Source organism: Dendropsophus ebraccatus, chromosome 2 (assembly GCF_027789765.1).
Source record: "Dendropsophus ebraccatus isolate aDenEbr1 chromosome 2, aDenEbr1.pat, whole genome shotgun sequence".
In the NCBI taxonomy this organism is placed as follows: domain Eukaryota; kingdom Metazoa; phylum Chordata; class Amphibia; order Anura; family Hylidae; genus Dendropsophus; species Dendropsophus ebraccatus.
This window is the reverse complement of record NC_091455.1, coordinates 157,956,536-157,976,169: the sequence shown is the minus strand read 5'-3', so window position 1 is coordinate 157,976,169 and position 19,634 is coordinate 157,956,536. Positions and strand designations below refer to the sequence as shown.

The 19,634-nt window shown below is 44.7% G+C and overlaps 1 protein-coding gene across 3 annotated transcripts in view; it reads left to right on the top strand.

Moving 5' to 3' along the window:
* STX17 (syntaxin 17) overlaps positions 1–19,634 on the top strand; it is a 49,595-nt gene that overhangs the window by 25,669 nt on the left and 4,292 nt on the right. For all 3 annotated transcript variants that reach the window (XM_069960382.1, XM_069960383.1, XM_069960381.1), the window contains exons 4-6: positions 11,002–11,206; positions 13,918–14,015; positions 16,186–16,236. In XM_069960382.1, the coding sequence (XP_069816483.1) occupies positions 11,002–11,206; positions 13,918–14,015; positions 16,186–16,236 (354 nt within the window). The remainder of the gene's footprint in view (positions 1–11,001; positions 11,207–13,917; positions 14,016–16,185; positions 16,237–19,634) is intronic.

Here is a 19,634-nt window from a genome sequence, read left to right as displayed (position 1 = left end):
AAACGCATGTGTTTTTTTTTTGTACACAAAAACATAGCTGACTTTATGTTTATAAATCCGTTTGTTTTTTTTTTCATAATGGAATTCAGTAGAAAAAAAACGGATGTACACACGCATCCGTTTTTTTGCAAAAAATTGATGAAAAAAAAATTAATTGCAAAAACGTAGCGAGAACCCAGCCTTACACAGGATTAAAAGTTCAGTCTCCCCAGGAATCCAGCATGAAATGGTAGAAACCTCTGATCTCAGCTAAAGTTGCTGCAAAACAAAGATTTTACACCAAGTTTAGTCGAATTGTTGTATCTGAATTAATGAAATAGCCATGCCACTTAATTAGTTGTATTACATGTATTCCATGCTTGCTGTAAGCTTTCCAAATGTTTGCCAATGGACTTATGTTCTGTTTGTTTACAAAGACAACAGATTAATTATTATCATACGAAATGTTCTTCTATGCACACTTCTGTTTCAAATGAGACGCTTGTAAATGCATTAGGAAGTCTTCTGTCAATATTTATTTGAAGTGTTTTAGGCAAATATATGCACTACCACTGTATTCTTGTTATACAAGCATTGATTAGAAGTAGTTATCTTTTTTATTTTATTTACCGAGCCTAATTACCTGTATTTGTTATCATGCTAAGCATATTAAAATATAATTAAAATGTTTTAGATATTAAATGACAGGAAATATTTATGTGTGATACTTTTGCAAAGATTTGTCATAACTAAATTAATCAGTCGTCAACTGGAAGTATAACCCTTTTATTCAGATTTAACATCTGATACATTTATTATCCTAAATGAGTGCAACTCTGGCATGCTCGAGTTCAATCATTCAGCATGCTCGAGTCCGATCGTTCAGCATGCTCGAGTCCGATCGTTCAGCATGCTCGAGTCCGATCGTTCAGCATGCTTGAGTCTGATTGGCATTTGAATACAGGTGGCTGAAGAAGTTGTATGAAACCTTATGAAGTTCAGGAAAACATGGATACAGCATTCAAATGCTGAATTATTGAATGTGAGCAATAATTATAATGTATTATTGTTTACTTTCCTGATGACACACACTCTCCTTGCTCTGCTGTTGATGTTCTTGAACCTACCGCAGCCTCACTTATTACTGCAGTGGATTCAGAACTTCATCTGCAGAGCACATCATCAGGGTAAATAAACACCAGCACCCGGCTGGATTGGATTGCGTATTGCTACGTTTACACGGAGCGATAATTCGCCCGATCGTACGATTAATGATTTTGAAGTAACAATTTTTTTTTCATAACGATCAGCGTTTAGATGGAACGATATATCGTACAGCAAATTCGTGTTGCGATCGCTTAAGCCTATCTCGCACATAGGTAAAATAGGTGAACGACTGTTTACACGGAACAATCTGCGATTTTTTTGCGAACGACGATTTAAGAACATGTTTAAAGATCAAAATGAATGATTTCTCGCTCGTCGTTCGATCGTTCGTTGCGTTTACACGTACGATTATCGTTCGAATTCGATTGTTATAGTGCAAATTCGCAAGATAATCGTTCCGTGTAAATGCAGCATAAGTTGAGCAGGCTGTTGTGTGTTTTATAAATAAATAAGTGCATATAAGGGTCCGTTTATATCTGCCAGATTTTTGCAGCCAAAACCAGAATTGGATTTGAAAAAAAGAGCAATCTCAGTCTTTCCTTTATGACCTGTTCCCTGTTTATAGTCCATTCTTGGCTTTAGCTGCAAAAATGTGTCAGATATCTGTCAGATACGGGGCGTGTCTAACCGCTGGAGAAGATGGCCGAATGAGCAAAGAGCTCCGCTCACCCACCGCCGGCTACATTTGCAAACTACTGTCCCCAGCCATCCCACTCACCCGCTGACCACATCCTTAAACACCGGATACCTCCCACAGACATCAAAGAGCATTCCCGGAGAGAGTAACAGCAAGCGTTCTGCTCCTGCAGAGAGACCGGCGCCATCTTGGACAGGACGGACGGACGACTACCCTCCCAGACTCAAACACCGGTAGGCTCACTGTACCCCAACCAAGCCCCGGAGGGTCCCCACGCCACCCCTGCACTCACCTGCTACAGCCGCGGTCAGCACGTAATAGCCGGATCCCCACGTGGCCGCCGCCATCTTGCCCGCCCTGGGGACTGCACAGAACTGTGTACAAGCGGCCTGAAACACCTCTACCCGGGCTATTGAGGCACACAGATCCTGTGGCACCGCGTCGCTGGTGACCGGGAGAACCGAGCCCCCCCCCTTCTCGACTAGTGGCAGCCCCGGCCGAGCCCGGACATCGGCTTTCCTCCCACACACCACGTGATCGCCGCCATCTTTTACCCTCGGGCAGAGACGCACCACAGTATACAGAAAGCTGCACATACAATACGGCAGCCCACCTCTGCCCCTACAGCTTCTCTCATATACCTGCTCCCTGGCTGCTGAATATAAGGACACTGCGATCCAGAGGGGTGAGTGATACCCTACGGCACAGTGCCTCATTGGAAGCTACCAGAGCCCTTAAGGAAACATAAGCAAAGCGCTGGAGCCACTAGACCTCCAAATTGAACCCCCTCTCAGGGACGGGGACCTTTCGGGGCACACTATAGCTAATATTGCCACCCATCAACTTACACAGAGGACTCTGCATCAGTTCTTTACTACCATATAGACTACTCAGCTTCCACAGAGACTGAATACTGTTTCACCCCCCTCTACCGAGGAAATAATTCTGCGCTGCTAGCACGTACTACAAAGGGTGCACCTCCAAACCCCTCTGCAGCTGACTCTGACACCCAATGTGGCATCACGCCCTTTAAAAGCATCCGCTCTGCCTCTTCCACAAAAAAAGGCCCAGCAGGGTCCTCACAAAGGCTGGCTGAATGGCATTCTTCACGTGATGAGGATTATGGTGCTATGGTACTTTATTGGCGCAACGCAAAGACTGGCGCTCTTCTACAGAGTCAGTGGTAGAGGACACAGCTGACCAAACACTGGTGGCGCCAGATCCATCAGAATGGCATAAACTTCTCCAAGCACTGCCTACTAAAGCAGATTTTCAGGTATTAGTATCTGAGGTGAAAGAAACCTGCCGAGCGGAAATTGCTCATCTCCGTAAAGACCTTAAACAAGTGACTGACCGAGTGGACTCCTTGGAGCAGGACCACACTGACACCAGAAAAGATCTCTTTATTCTCCAAAAACATGCCACTTTGACTACCAAACACCTCCAAGAGACTACTAGGCATCTGGAAGACCCAGATAATAGAGGCCGCAGGCATAATATCAGAATACGGGGCCTCCCAGAGGACTGTTCAGAAGACCTTAAAGTAGTCCTTCAGTCTTTGTTTAACTCTGTGTTAGAGCGCCCGGCCAATACTCTGCTCCAGTTAGACAGAGCCCATAGAGCCCTGCGACCAAGAAGTACCAATACACAACCCCGGGATGTTATCTGTTGTGTAACAGACTATGCTACCAAAGAGCTGGTTATGTTCAAAGCTGGGCAGTCAAATGCGGTAGTTCACAATGGCACTCCAGTTCAGCTCTTCGCAGATCTCTCCTGGCTGACTTTGCAAAAACGGCGCCACCTGAAACCATTGCTGACTATACTGAAGGACCAGAATATCCCTTACAGGTGGGGATTTCCTTTCGCACTAATAGCCCGAAGAAATGGGCAATCGGCTACGCTGTCAACATATGCCGACATGGACGATTTTTGTGCTACTCTTGAAATCCCGCACCCGTATCTCACCGACTGGGAACTGCCTCTACCACCGTGGACTTTCCCCCCTGACCGTCTCCCCGGGGACTCCCAAAAACGGAAGCATACCCCACCTAGAAGCTCTGCCGGGGCCTCCCCAACCTGAATTCGAGACACTGCAACCCACTGCCCCTGAGTTCTGACAAGACTCTTGCCTATCGTCTGATAGAGGGGTTATTGATGTTTTGGTCACACTATGCTTACCCATGGTCCCCTCCCCTTTTCCTTTCCTTCCCCCACATACTCTCCCCCTTCTTTTCCCCCTTCTTCCCTCCCCCCCCCTCTTTTCCTATACCCCCCTAACCCCTCTCCAGCCCACCGATTGAGCTTTCTACCTCTCTCATCACCAGGAGGCTAATTTACCAAAATATTTTTGTAACTTAGGTCCTCTAATAATGGGATGTATACAACATGCTGGTTGAAACTGAGTGGGAACAGTTTAAGAATTGTGCCTGGCACGACATCTTTGTGCCATGATATAGGTTATAAGCTCAGTGGCGGTTGAGCATGTTGAGCTCTTCAGTTGATTTAACGTTCACTCTCTGTTATATTTAGTTGCCCTACTCTCCGGAGGGCTAGTGCACCTCCTCACTTTCTGGGGTGGATATTGGACTCCCCTGATTTTTTTTTTTCCGAGCGGACGTAGACTCAGGGCTCCTTTTAAAAGGAACCTCAATTACATATCATTATACTGTTGCCCCAACCCAAGGTTTCCTGGGGCACCCTTACGACGTCCTAGTTGTCTCTTGGTATTGTCTATTTGGATATTGTTTTGATTGTTCTTGTATTAATTTGTTTCATCTCTACCCTTCCTTCTTAGTAGCGTTTTTTGTCTGTGTTGCCCTTCGTGTTTCCCCCCCTTCTGTGTGACCCGTCTCCCCTACTGGATTAACTGCTCTCCTTGGGGCTGGTGAGTAGATCTATACTTTATCACTAGGGGGCTCCCCCTACTGCACTGACTCACGATGGTTAGATTACTATCATTGAATATCCATGGCCTCAACTCTAATACTAAACGTAGACTCGCTCTAACGGCATTTACCAAAGCAGGTGCGGAGATGGTGTTTCTCCAAGAAACCCACTTCGATGCTACTGGAAATTTTAACTTTTCTAAACACAAATACCCTATCTCATACTCTGCCCCCTGTGACGGCAAACGGGCAGGAGTAGCGATCCTTATATCCCGTACGTGCCCGATCAAAATCCACTCCTCGATGCTAGATGCTGGAGGGAGATACATTATCCTCCAAGGCACTTACAGGGGCCTTCCCATTACTATATGTAACACATATGTTCCTAATTCCCACCAAATACGTGGGAATACGTAGACTACTGCTCAAAATCTCCTGATTGCCCCCTCTACCCTGATTCTAGGAGGTGACTTTAATGCTATTTCTCCCCAAATACTTCACGGTCAATACGGGCTCAGTGGGGTTTCCGGTGGTACTTTGGGAGGCCCACAAAGCGGTGATAAGAGGCCATTGTGTATCCCTGAGTGCTAAATTAAAAAAAGATAGGAACTACATGATTGACAAGTTTTCTGCTCAGTTACGGTCCCTAGAAACCAAACTGGTTGCATCCCCTTCGGTGGCACTGTTATGGAAGGTTATGAGTGTTAGAGCCAAAGTAAAAAGCTTAACATTACACAAAGTTGAAAAACTCTTACTATATACCAAACAGAGATATCAGAGAGAGGTAACAAGGCGCACACTCTCCTAGCTAAACAATTAAGGGACCAAGCAGAGCAGCAAACACCACATACTATGAGAGGACAAAACGGTACTCTGATACATGACCCTACTGCTATTGCAGAGGCCTTCAGGGAATACTTTGCTCATCTCTATAACCTCCCGGACGTGTTACCGAGGACTCCGGCTGACCGTACGAAATTACTACTTGTAAACTCCACAAGACCGTACGCAATTACTACTTGTAAACTCCCCAAGTTGCCCGCAGAGGCCCGAGAGCCATTAAATGCAGAGATCATGGTCGAGGAACTAGGGGATATTTTGAAAGACTTACCCAATGGTAAGTCCCCCGGCCCAGATGGGCTAACCTATCTATACTACAAGTCTTTTGCCCCCCTACTTATACCCCACTTCCTTAAGGTATTTAACTCGTTTTTACAGGGAGAACCTATCCCAACAACTATGTCGCATGCCTTTATCACATTAATCCCCAAACCAGGGAAGGACCCCCTAGACTGCGGAAGCTACCGTCCTATTGCACTCCTTAATGCCGATTTAAAATTATTCACTAAAATACTTGCTATGCGATTGTCCCTATGGCTTCCTCAATTTATTGACAAAGATCAAGTAGGTTTCGTTCCCTGCCGTCAGGGGGGGGATAATACTAGATGCGTGATTGATCTAGTTGATACAGTGAACAAGGAGAGAGGCTCGGCATTATTGTTGAGTCTTGTCGCGGAAAAGGCCTTTGATCGCATGGGGTGGCCGTTCATGCTCAGGGTGTTGGAAACGTTCGGCATAGGGGGGGGCTTTCCTCACAGTGATCAGGGACCTTTATTCTTCTCCGACTGAGACTATTAAGTTCCCTCATACACTATCCAACCTTATCCCCATACATAATGGCACAAGGCAAGGTTTCCCATTATCACCCCTCATATTTGTATTATGCATCGAATCCCTGGCGGCAGCGGTGCGACAGCACCCAGAAATCCACGGCATCCGAATCAGGGGTGTTGACTTTAATTTCTCCTTATTTGCAGATGACGTTTTACTTTTGCTCACGCAACCACATATCTCCTTGCTCAATCTACATAGCCTTCTAACCCGCTTTGGCCATCTTTCGGGGTACAAAATCAACACACTTAAGACAGAAGCCTTACCCATTAATTTGCCGGAACCCCTATTAGCTAGCTTGAAATCCAATTATAAATATAACTGGAAGGATCATTCCCTTAAATATCTAGGGATCCAAATACCTCATTCCTATTCGTCGCTATACACCCACAACTTCCCCAAGCTTTTCTCGGAGATACGGATTTTAATGGATAAATAGCACACATTACCCTTATCCTTATTAGGGAGAATACCAGCAGTTAAGATAACACTGCTCCCCAAATTGGTCTACTACTTCGAGACTTTGCCGGTCCAGGTCCCTCTCAGTGCGCTTAAATCCGTACAAGCTACTATTCTCCGCTTCGTTTGGGCTCGTAGGCACCACAGAATAGCTAAAAATATTCTGCAGGCTCCCAAATGTTGGGGGGGGGGGTCTTGCTTTACCTGACGTGCTTTGCTATTACTGGGCGGCACACCTGCGCCACATCCTGCCGTGATCAGCACTGCGAGCCTATTCAAAATGGATGATCATTGAGAAGCTTTGGATCGCCCCTACACACCCTAATTCTCTATTATGGTCCACCTCCGACACTACCCTTCCAGGGCCTGTCCTAGGTCCTATCGCCCACACTAAACGGATCTGGAATATCTGTATGAGCAAATTTCCCCTAGCATCCCAGCACTCTCCAATGACCTCATTCTTATTTCATCCGAAATTCGCGGATAGTCTCAACAGTGGAATGGTACGCCAAATGGTACGCCAACGAATTATTCCGCTTTGCGGACATTGTGAATCGGTCAGACCGCACTCTGCGACCTTTTCCGATTTTAGCTTCTGATTTTCACCTCCCTCAGACAGCGCAGTACCAGCACCTACAGATCAAGCACTACATGATGTCGCTATTCTCCTCCACTACAGTATCAGTCCCAACAGACTTTGAGCGGCTATGCAAAGCAGGGGTCTCCACCAAGGGCCTTATTTCTGATATATATATAGAATCCTTACGCAACCCTTGCCGGACGCTGAAGTTAGGTACCCATACATGAATAAATGGGAAAATCTCTTTGGAAGACAGCTACCTGTGACTGTCTGGAAGATAATCTGGGATAGAGCTGCCAGGCTTCTATATGTGTGACATATAAGGAGAACCAATATAAAATAATGTTCTTTTGGTACTACACCCCAAAGGTCTTACATGCTATGAACCCGACAGTCTCCAATATCTGCTGGAGATGCCAGCGGGCCTTGGGAACCCTTCCGCATATTTACTGGACGTGCCCATCCATCACACCTTATTGGCATATGGTTAAAAGCCTGCTCAGAGAAGTCTCAGGCGTCGACATCCCACTAGATCCAGTATTCTATCTATTTAATATAACCTCTCTTAAGATAGGACGTATAGTCCTAAAACTGCTGCTCCATGTCCTCACGGCCTATTTGCTAAGTACTGGAAGCGCACTGCCCCTCCAACAAAGGAGGACCTATGCGCCCGAATCCTAGACGTGAGAAACATGGAGCAACTGACGGCTATGCTCGATAACAAAATGGAGCACAAAAAGTTTTATTGGCATTGTTTTTTATTTTAGAAAACAGTGCATTTCAGTTTGATATTGTCTGGCATGCCCCAAAACAAGGAACAGCGATGGGTACGCCCGTTTAGCCATGTTTGAGAAAAAGATGGTCTTTACAAATGAATCTTTTTTCAAAATTTGTAAAATGTTCGTTTAGTTTTGTAGACTACGTAGATTTTTGGCGCCTGGTACAGTACTACATCAGTATTTCGAGATTTTGTCCAATATGTAAATAACAATATGAATATAAAAATTAACTAGTAAATTAGACGATGAATGTTTTGAGTTTGTGGTGTAATGGTGTCCATAGAAAATGGAATATTTAAAACGACTTGTTACCGAAAGCCAAGAGCCTCAAATACCCTTCCACATTATTCTAGTTACCATTCGGCCGGACTGCTCCAGCCCTCCCTAATGCAGCCCTTCTTCAGCCCGTCATCAGCTGCTCAGCCACGATTGGTTGTGCATAGTTATGCTCAGCCAATCGGGGCTGAGCAGCTGATGACGCGCTGGAGGGGGGGGGGGGGCGGCATGAGAGAGGGCTGTCGCGGTCCGGCCGGCCTCCTGAAGATGACGTGTTCGACCCAAGATGGCAGCCGGGGTCAACAGTGATTATTAGGTGAGTATAATGCACCACACTTCCGGGGTGGGGGATCACAGGGAAGGGGGCCATTCACTTCAATAACACACATTACAAAGTTGTATAACTTTTTAATGTGTGTTATTTAGTGAATAAATGTTGAACACTGCACTACCCCTTTAACAAAGCGCTTTGTTAGTTCGGCAATCTGCTTATCAGCCTGCTGCTTTTTAAGTCCATGCCACTCTGTGCTGCTCCATCCCGTGTGCCTGGAAAAGCTGGATTCAGTCCTGGGAAACTTATTCCCCTTATTTTTTGTGGTGTTTTTTGACTATTGTATACTAGTTACAATTTTGTCTATTACATTTATTGGTGGAGTGCTGGTCTCTCTATATGACATGTCTTTTTCTCTTTAAATGTTATATATATACATTCTTCACCCCCATACTATATACACACACTGCAGATTCATTCACACATACAGTGTACACCCTGCTGCTGTCACAACTTCTTTCAGAGCGGGACAGCTGGTGAGGTCAGCAGCCAGAGCTCCTGACATAACTGCAGCATCCTGCTCCTCCTGCACATGCTGACACTAGCTTTTATGGTAAGGAGAGGAGCCCGCTGGGGCCCACTGAATGCCCAAGGAGAGCTATCAAAGGAATTTGCCTGTAGCAGGGGGCCCTGGAACTCGCTGTCATCTGGCTGGGTAAAATCACCCAGGGCCCAGTCAGACGACAGCTAGTACACACTTCCTAAAACTGGCTCTGCAAAGAGGGTGGGGGCACCAGGGGTTTCCCCGGCTCCCCAGTGGCCTAGTCTGGGCCTGAATGGATGAAATAAACAGAATTGAGTAAAAAGAAATAAAGTGGAACTGACTACTTCATAGATCCCTATGGTGCAGTAGTTCAGGTAATTTGATCTGTGGTTAGGTAGAGACTTGCAGCCATAATACAGACATATTAATGTGCCCATATAATGCTTGACTATCATAAATTATGCTTGTCCATATAATGCTTGTCTATGTGAATGATAAAACTATGCTAACAGGATGTCTTCAACCTAGACCATCAAAGTTAGTGACATTGACCCCTGTATATTTTTCCTGTTTTCAGCTGTGTTTTTTAGTTTGAGGTAATTGTCTATATCAGGGGTGGGGAACCTCTGGCACGTGGGCCGCATTCGGACCCTGAGGCCTCCCGATGCTGCCCGCAGCTCCCGTGTGTTGTGCGCCGCTCCGGTGGGGCAGGAGCCGGCATACACAGGATCCTCCTGTCTCTGTCTCTGTGACAGCTGCCAGACACAGAAGGATGCTGTCTGTGCCGGCTCCTTCCCCACCAGAGCGGCGCACGTCTTCCTTCTCCTACGAGCGATGACTTCATTTCATTGCGCGCCGCACACAGGCTAGAGGGGAGAGAAGAGGACCTGGGCAGCGTGGGAGCAGAGGAAAGGTGAGTGGGATGTTTATCTTTTTTATTTGGGACAGGCACTGGGGGTTAACTAGGCTACCAGGGACATGACTGGGGGGGATTAACTAGGCTAACAGGGACATGACTGGGGGGGGGGGGTAACTAGGCTACCAGGGACATGACTGGGGGTGGCGGTTAACTAAGCTACCAGGGACATGACTGGGGGGGGGGGGGTAACTAGGCTACCAGGGACATGACTGGGGGGGGAGGGCGGTTAACTAGCCTACCAGGGACATGACTGGGGGGGGGGATTAACTAGGCTACCAGGGACATGACTGGACGGGTTAACTAGGCTACCAGGGACATGACTGGGAGGGGGATTAACTAGGCTACCAGGGACATGACTGGGGGGGGGGGGTGTTAACTAGGCTACCAGGGACATGACTGGACGGGTTAACTAGGCTACCAGAGACATGACTAGGGGGGGGTTAATTAGGCTACCAGGGACATGACTGGGGGGTTAACTAGGCCTACCAGAGGCATCAGTGGGGGTTAACTAGACTACAAGGGGCATGACTTGGGGGTTAACTAAGCTACCAGGGACATCAGTAAGGGATTAACTACAGCTACCAGGTGCATCACTAAGGATTCACATCAGGTACAAGTGGCATCACCGAGGGTTAACTACAATAGCAGGGGTACTAGGGGAACAATACGTTGCCTTGCCCTGGGTGCTGCAAACCCACGCTAACCCTCAAATGATTTTATTAATTCCCGATTGGCCCTCGAGATGGGAAAGGTTCCCCACTCCTGGTCTATATAATAGTTGGTACAATGGAATGTTGGAAACTGAAGAGTGTGTCTTTATTTCTTTTTTGTTAGCAACTTCGGGCCAATATGCAAGACATGGAAACCCTTTTTCTGAAAGTAAGAAAGGAAGATATTCAAGCCTTGACAAAAGTAGTGCAACCAGTAAAAGATATGGCTTTAGCATCAATACATGATTTTTTGGAGATTCATACAAAATCAGTTAAAGAGTTACATGAAGAAATTCTTTCTGATGCTCCAAACAATCTAGCGGCCAAAGGTAAGTTTTATGTCGGTTTTCTTTTTTATCCTGCACTTAGAGATACTAAGATAGACTTTGTATTATTAGGGCTCAGCCACACTAGCGTTTTTCTTTGTTTCTAACGGATCCGTCTATATTAATTAAACGGATGAGCATAAACTGATGAGCAGACTGATGCAAACTGTTTCCAAAATGTTCATCTTTTTTTAATGGTCCGTTAGTTTTTTTAAGCCAAAATACAGACTTTTGTACATCAGTTTGCATCCGTTTGCATCAGTCAACATCCGTTTTTCTATCCGTTTATTTTTCTTCTTTGGTTTCTTGCTGCTTCTGCGCATGCTCAGTGCAAAAACGGATGAAAAACGGATGTGAACGGAAATACCTTCCGTTTTAGATCCGTCCTCATTGACTACAATGTAAAAAAAAAAACCGAAGTGCACTTTCCGTTCGTGATCCGTTTTTTTAAGCGGAAAGAAAAATACTGCAAACACTATTTTTTCTTCCGTTCAAAAAAACGGATCTTGAACAGATTGCATGCAAACAGAGCACAATTAGGGCAAACGGAGCACACTAATATATCATGGGAACCTATGGGGATTTTAACGGATCCGACAGTTTCCGTTTTGCTTACTCTAAAACAGAGAAGGTAGACGGAATAGTGCCGGATGGTCAAACGCTAATGTGAACTAAGTGTTTGTTATTTATAAAGCACATAAAGAAATGAAAATTAAACATGAGAGTTAAAATGTTGACATTGATATAATGTTAATTTTCAGTGTCTAATACCTTTATTATTATTTTTTTTAATTATTCATGGTTACTCACTTGCTGCAGACATTTGTTCTATTGCACAATGCATCTGTCCTTTAATTGATCTTAGAAAAACCAGCACATTTTCAGCCCATTTAACCACTCAAGGACACATCCAGTTTGTTCCTTAAAGTGACTGTACCACCAGGCCCAGGCTGAAGCACAGGGGCGGGCTGACCCACCCTTAGTGGGAGGAAACCCTAGCCCCTCTATAATAGGGTTCCATTGATTCTAATGGAGTCATGTCATGGAGGGGCGGGGGTTTCTTCACTTTAAACATTTATTATATGATGGAATTTTTTATTAATGAAAACACCTTTTATTTATTTTTATTTTCTTATTTTAAACACTAATTAGAAGTCCCCCTGGGGGACTTCTATTATATCTATACTTATCTCTCATTGAGCTCTATGCAATGGATCGCCCCTTTATGATCGCATCGCGCTGGGGGAATTGTCCACTAAACCAGCAACGATGGGCTTTACATAGCATTTAAATGCAGCTGTCTGTTTTGACAGCTGCACTTGAATTGCTAATTAACTGGACGCGATGATCGCCCCCCTCATAGAAGCCAGAAGCGTGGTTGTTCAGATATAGCTGAGAAGAGATTGCGATCCACTCCCCAGCCGTCTGCTCATTCAGTCAATATTTTCTTATAGACCTACTTTATATCTTCTGTTCACTGCTGAGACCTGCTGTGCATAATAACTTTTGACATGTCTGATGAAAGCACTTCTTTAGCTTGGCAATCTGCTTATCAGCCTGCTACTTTTGAAGTCCATGCCGCTCTGTGCTGCTCCACCCCAGGGCCTGGAAAAGCTGGATCCAGTCCTGGAAAACTTCTCACAGGACTGGATCCAGCTTTTCCAGGCACCTGGGGTGGGGCTGCCTGGACTTTAAACGCAGCCGACTGATAAGCAGATGATCGAGCTAACAATATGCTTTGCTTTATTTGTACTGTAAATTTGCTTATCTCTACATGCAGTCATTGGATGACTGAAGCATGCTCTATGAGAATATTGCCAATCGGACCACACAAAGATACGTAGAACTCCTCCAGCAGTCAGAGAAAACTATCAGGACCCCCTTAATCACACTGCAGGGGTCCCGAACGGTATGTGACAGGATCTGCTCCTGCGTCCCTTAGACTTAAACGCCACGATCATGGCATTTAAGGGGTTAGTAACAGGCTGCAGATTGATCACTGATGTCTGTCTAGAGGTTAATAAAAAGGTTTTTTATTAATAAAAAAAATCCCATCTTATAAAAGTTTTAATCGCGCCCTCTTCCTATTTTATTAATAAATAAAAAAATTGCTATTGCTGCATGCAGAATCCTGTGAACTATTAAATTATCACCTTCCTGATCTCACAAGGTAAAAAGCGCAAGCATCAAAAAACACCAAAATGCCAAACTTGCACAATGCAGATTTTGTTTACATTAAATCCGAAAAATTTAAATAAAAGTGATCAAAAAGTCACATGTACGCCAGCAAGCTACCAATAAAAAGTGCAGAACATGATGCAAAAAAATTATACCCCCATAAACTGAAAAATAAAAGCATTATAAGGGCAGAATAGAGCAAACATTAATTTTTTTTATAATAATTGTAATCATTTTAACTTGGGGGAACATAGATAACATTTCAGTTTTACCATAAGGCAAAGAAGACCTGAAACACAGAAAAAAATTTATATATTTTTTCTCTATTTAACGGCGCAAATAGTTTTAGTCTTGGTTTCACGGCACATTTTATGGAAAAATTAAGTGTGTCACTGCAAAGTACAATTAGTGTTGCAAAAAATAAGACCACCTTTTACAAACGTCAGATGATGCACTTGCGTAAAAAAAAGTATCTGCTGCTTTTTATCAATTTCTTTTTAGAATAATATTGTGTTCCATATGTGTATCTTATTTAGAGCCTTCTTGTGAGAGCAATTCCGAAATCCAGATGGATGTGCAGTTAATTGACATTCAAGATGCAAATGCCTCTGAATCATGGAATGCCCTGGAAAAGGTACATTTTAGAATATGTTTTATATGTTGTTAGACATAGCCCCACTCAGTTGTCTTATGATATTTCTAGTGTGTGCAGTCACCTGTAAATGGCAGAAAGCCATTGGATCCACTCTGGGCAATACTCTCTATAGGGAAGACAGCCCCTGTTTGATTGGGAATGCCATTATTTATTTTTGTCAGTAAAGTGGAATTGATAATATTTTGATCATTTGAACCACAAGCTTGATAATTGCCGCTTTAAACATTTATACTCTTACTAACTTAAAGACAAAATAAGAAAAAAGAAAAAATTGAGGTATAAGCATAGACCAGCGCTGTCTCTAAAACCAAGCCGATAATCCAGGTGAATGAATAGATTAACAGAACTTTATTTCTGATGGCAGAAGGTTAACCTTTTTCTGGAGATCATTCTCCCTTCCTCAGAACAATTGTGCATGATTGTTATACGGGCCCCTTATATGGGAGCATCCCGTGTTTGAGGTATCTTCAAGCCTTTGCAGTCCCCTGTTTCCCAGCCTTGAGGTCCCACGTCCTTCCAAGACTCATACCCTATTCAGGGTGATATGCTATTAGCCTAAGGGGCCACCAGGTGAGCACACCACTGACTTTTCATCCATAGCCTGTATCACAAGAGTAGCCTGTGCCTTTTTTCTCTTTGCCTTTACTTATACTTACTAAAATAAAAAAAAAATTCTCCATTGATACCTATATTTCTTATATTTTGTTTGACAACTGAACATTAAGTGAAAGGTACAGTTTTAAAAAAAAAAGATAGATCTGTAGGGGGTTGATGCTTCCCCCCCCCCCCTCTTTTTGCTTCAAGCGCATATGTAACATTTCTCTTGGAGAGACCAAATCTAGAAACATAACATGCATTATATAGGGAATTCTTTAACCCCTTCCCCTCAGCCATACGGCTATATATGTTCCTGCTGCACATGGGGTTTTAATGTGTGCAGAGCAGTTTCAATGCGATTCAATGCCCTGCATACATTACAGTCCTCAGAACTGCGAATGACGGGCAGCCACGGTCCTGCAGCTGCCTGTCATTAACCCCTTTAAATGTCGTGATGCAATCGCAGCCTTTAAGTAGGTCAGTGACAGGACAAGTGCCTGTCAGTGACTGATCAGGATCACTTGCACCGGCAGGTGGGGGTAAGCCACTTACCTCCATCCTGGCGGATCAGTGATCTGTTCATAGAGTCTGCTGCCAGGCAGACTCTTTGTACAGATCGCCGAAAAGAATGATGAATGCTATGCTATGGAATGCATTCATCAGTGTATGCAATCAGAGCATTGCATAGATGTGTAAAATGTAAAAATGTATAAAAAATAAACATATTACATATCACAGCATGCAGAATTATCTGATCTATTAAAATGCAACAATAATGCAACAATTTTTCCCGCATGGTGAATAACGTAAATGAAAAGTGAAAAAGAAACACACTAGAATTTTTTTTATAAAAAACTAGAAATCTTTTTCTCTTACACCAGTATGATATCAATAAAAAGTAGAAATCATGGCCCAAAAAATGACACCCCAACCAGCCCTGTAGGTGGAAAAATAAAATCGCTATGGCTCTTAAAAGGCGAGAAGGAACATTGCATTAATTTTGCCCTGACATCCGAGCATCAATGACCTCGGTCATAAGGAGGTTAATTATTTACATTCTCTGTTGGACCGAAGTTATCCAGCATTAGAAAAACATGGCCAATTTCTTCCAGAGACAGCACCACTCTTGTCTTCCAGTTCAGTGTGGTGTGCAATTAAGCTCCATTCACTTTAATGGAACCAAGTTGCAAAACCCCACCCAAACTGGAAACAAGAGTGCTGCTGTCTCTGGAAGAAAGTGGTCATGTTTTTCTAATGTTGGATAACCCCTTTAATAGACAATACTAAAAAAAACATAATTTATCAACTTGTAAAGATAGCTGTTACTGTATGTTTATCAGGAGGTAAAACCACAGATGACATTGCTGAAAAACATACATATGTAATCCAAACTTAAGGTTAAAAAATGTGTTATATAATTGTCGAATAATCTGCATAAAACAGTATGGTGATGACTACTTGCCAGACTTTTTTAGTAGATATTTTATTTGACGGTGATTTTTTTTTTTTTACTTTTCATAAAATACTAATAATAACTGTTTTACTTTGCCAGGATCTATTAGGCTTGAATGAGGTTATAAATGAATTTTCCCATCTAGTGCATGTAAGTATATTACTTAAATTATATATGACCTTTGAGCAACTAATTTAGATTTATATGTATCATACGATTCTCAACAAGGTTGTAGGTTTTCCCTTGTAAAGTCATGCAGGGCTTAGTCTCAGGTAAAAGCCAAATATTTATGGGATTTGCATATTAGCTAAGTCCCTCATATTGTGTTGTCAGAATCTTTTTTCAGAGTAGGAGAGATCCAATAATTGAGCAGTGCAGCAGCAGAAACCTGTTCCTCTGTTACCCTGCAAATCAATGAGCTTAATGCAGGGTGCTATCTGCAGCAACCAACTGTTCTCTTACGGCTCAGCAGACATAGGCTGTTGTAAAACAACCGGTATGTGATTACAAGCTGCAGGGATGCTGCATAGAATTTGAGTGCCCCTGTTGTTGTTTTTTTCTGTACTTTTGGAAAGCTTAAAGTTTTGTAGGGATTTGCTGAATAAGCAGTTTCACATTATTCAACCATGGGTTTAACTTCAGTTCACCATAGGTAAAGGTACACATTTAAAGGAGAAGTCTGATAAAAATGATAATCTTCCAGCAGAAAGGGGCAGGTAGAAACATAATAAATAAGCACTACTTAACCTCCGCTTGCCTCTGCAGTGCCTCCTTAATGCTGCAGGACTCTTGCCGGCCTCCTGGATCTCCTTTAGCAGAAACACCATGACTCGGCTGATGGTTTGCCTGCTCAGCCTGACACCTCTGCAGTTACTGATTGGCTGAGAGGGCAGTCCATCAGCCAGGATCGGTATTTTCTCCTGAGTAGTGAAAACATTGCAACTTAATGGGAAAAATTAGTTACATGGGGGTCCCGGGGCCTCCTGCCCCTGCCTGCTGGCAAATTATTATTTTCACCGGACTTCTTTGAGTAGCCTTTGAGGATTTGCAGCCTTTTTTTTTCTCTGCAATATCTTCTTCCTTGAGTCAGTAGCTGGAGAATCTGAGGGAGTTTGCAAAAGATTTCCTTGGGCAAGATTATTACTGTTGTGAAGCAGGCCCTCTTGTGCCAATAGGACCAAATGAGGATGACTGCAGCCTTATCTTGTCTCACCTTGTCTCAGGCTGTCTATGCTCTATGGGTTGTCATCCCTAGTAGCAATAGGTAGTAAAAACTGCATTATTTTAGCGTTCTGCATTTGGTCATTATGTTCACATAAGAGTCACCCAAATATCAGGGACCCTGCAGCAGTTTTCATCTGAGTATTTGCCAGAATATTTTTAGGTCCAAAGACCATTCCTCTGGCAGGGGTAGATTGCGGCTTAGCCTGTTCACTAAGATGTTGCGACTTTCTTTGATGTGAAGGCAGATGTGTAGGTAGAAAATGCTTCTACCTCCAACAACAATGCTACTCATCTCATTTCCATATAAAGCCACCATAGATACGTTTTTGATCTTACTCTAATACCTTTCCTATTGAAGGATGTGTTGAAGTGGACTAGAGTTTCTGCTCTCATCTTTCACATTGGATGACAGCAACTTCTCTGTTTGGGATCAAGTCCCTTTCACCTATTGCTCCTCCTATGTATAAGCTCCTTCCCCTGTGAGGCCCGCTTCAATCCCATACTAACAGAATCTCCTGCTGCAAGGGATGCATCTGCCAACCTTCCCACTTGTTAGTATTTAGTGAATAGGATTGTTTTAGTTAAGTATATTTGATGTGCAACCGTATTTGTGCAAATGTTTTTTTCTCCACTCCGTTATTGTCAGCTACACATTGCCTGTTTACTTAGGGTGTTGTGCGGCTGTTAATGATGATTGTAGCAGGCATTTTATGCCTGTACCTCATAAAGAGCTTACAGACCCCAGCAATAGAGTATAGATAGATACAACTAACTATACGGTTTGTGATGGTACCTCAGGGCCGTTTCTAGAGGCGGGCGGGCCGGGCGACCGCACGGGGCGCTGACAGCTAGGGGGCTCTGGTGGCTCCACTGAGCTGCGCGCACCCCCGGCCGCCCGCCCGCTCGCTCACCCCATCACCTAGCTCTTTGACCCCCTGCCTCTGTGCCCCATCACAGGGCAAGACTGGTGCCTGAACGTTGTTCCGCCCCGCCGCTCCGCTGCCCGACGTAGCTCCGCCCCCCACCCGAACGTACCTCCGCCCCCCGCCCGAACGTTCCTCCGCCCCCCGCCCGAACGTAGCTCCGCCCCCTGGACCGGCCGGACCCTGCCGAGCACTCTGCAGGCCGCTGCAGACATCTTTTCCCTGAGCAGGCGCAATGACGTCATATCACTGCGCCTGCTGAAGAGAGAAGATGTGTGCAGGGGTTACGGCGGCCTGCTCCTTGCAGACTGGAGAAGAGGAGAGAGGGACCTGCTGTATGCTGGAACAAGGTGAGTATAATGTTTTGTTTTTTTTGTGTGGACAAAGCATGGGGGGGTTATTACTATGGGTGGGGGAGCACAGGGGGGCTTACTACTATGGGTGGGGGAGCACAGGGGGCTTACTACTATGGGTGGGGGAGCACAGGGGGGCTTACTACTATGGGTGGGGGAGCACAGGGGGGCTTACTACTATGGGTGGAGGAGCACAGGGGGGCTTACTACTATGGGTGGAGGAGCACAGGGGGGCTTATTACTAAGGGTGGGGGAGCACAGGGGGGGCTTATTACTATGGGTGGGGGAGCACAGGGGGGCTTATTACTATGAGTGGGAGCACATGGGGCTTATTACTATGGGGGAGCACAGGGGGCTTATTACTATGGGTGGGAGAGCACAGGGGGGCTTATTACTATGGGTGGGGGAGCACAGGGGGGCTTATTACTATGGGTGGGGGAGCACAGAGGGGCTTATTACTATGCGTGGGGGAGTACAGGGGGGGCTTATTACTATGGGTGGGGGAGCACAGGGGGGCTTACTACTATGGGTGGGGGAGCACAGGGGGGCTTATTACTATGGGTGGGGGAGCACAGGGGGGCTTATTACTATGGGTGGGGAGCACAGGGGGGCTTATTACTATGGGTGGGGGAGCACAGGGGGGCTTATTACTATGGGTGGGGGAGCACAGGGGGGGCTTATTACTATGGGGGAAGAGCACAGGGGGGGATTATTACTATGGGGGAAGGGCACGGGGGGTATTACTATGGGGACTGCACAGGTGGGTTTATTACTATATGTGAACAAACCATGGGGGATTATTACTATGGGGGGAGCACAGTGAGGATTAATACTATGGGGGGGGGCAAAGAGGGATTATTACTATATGGAGGCACAGCAGGGGATCCTACATACAGGGGGCAACTCACATACCTACTGACTTTACTGCACAAGGCACAAAAGAAGTGGAAGTTCGGAACCTAAGATGTTTGTCTGGCAGGTTCACAAGAGATGAATTGTTGCTGCAAGAAATTGATGGAGATGGAGAGGAAAAGGGAAAGTGATGCCT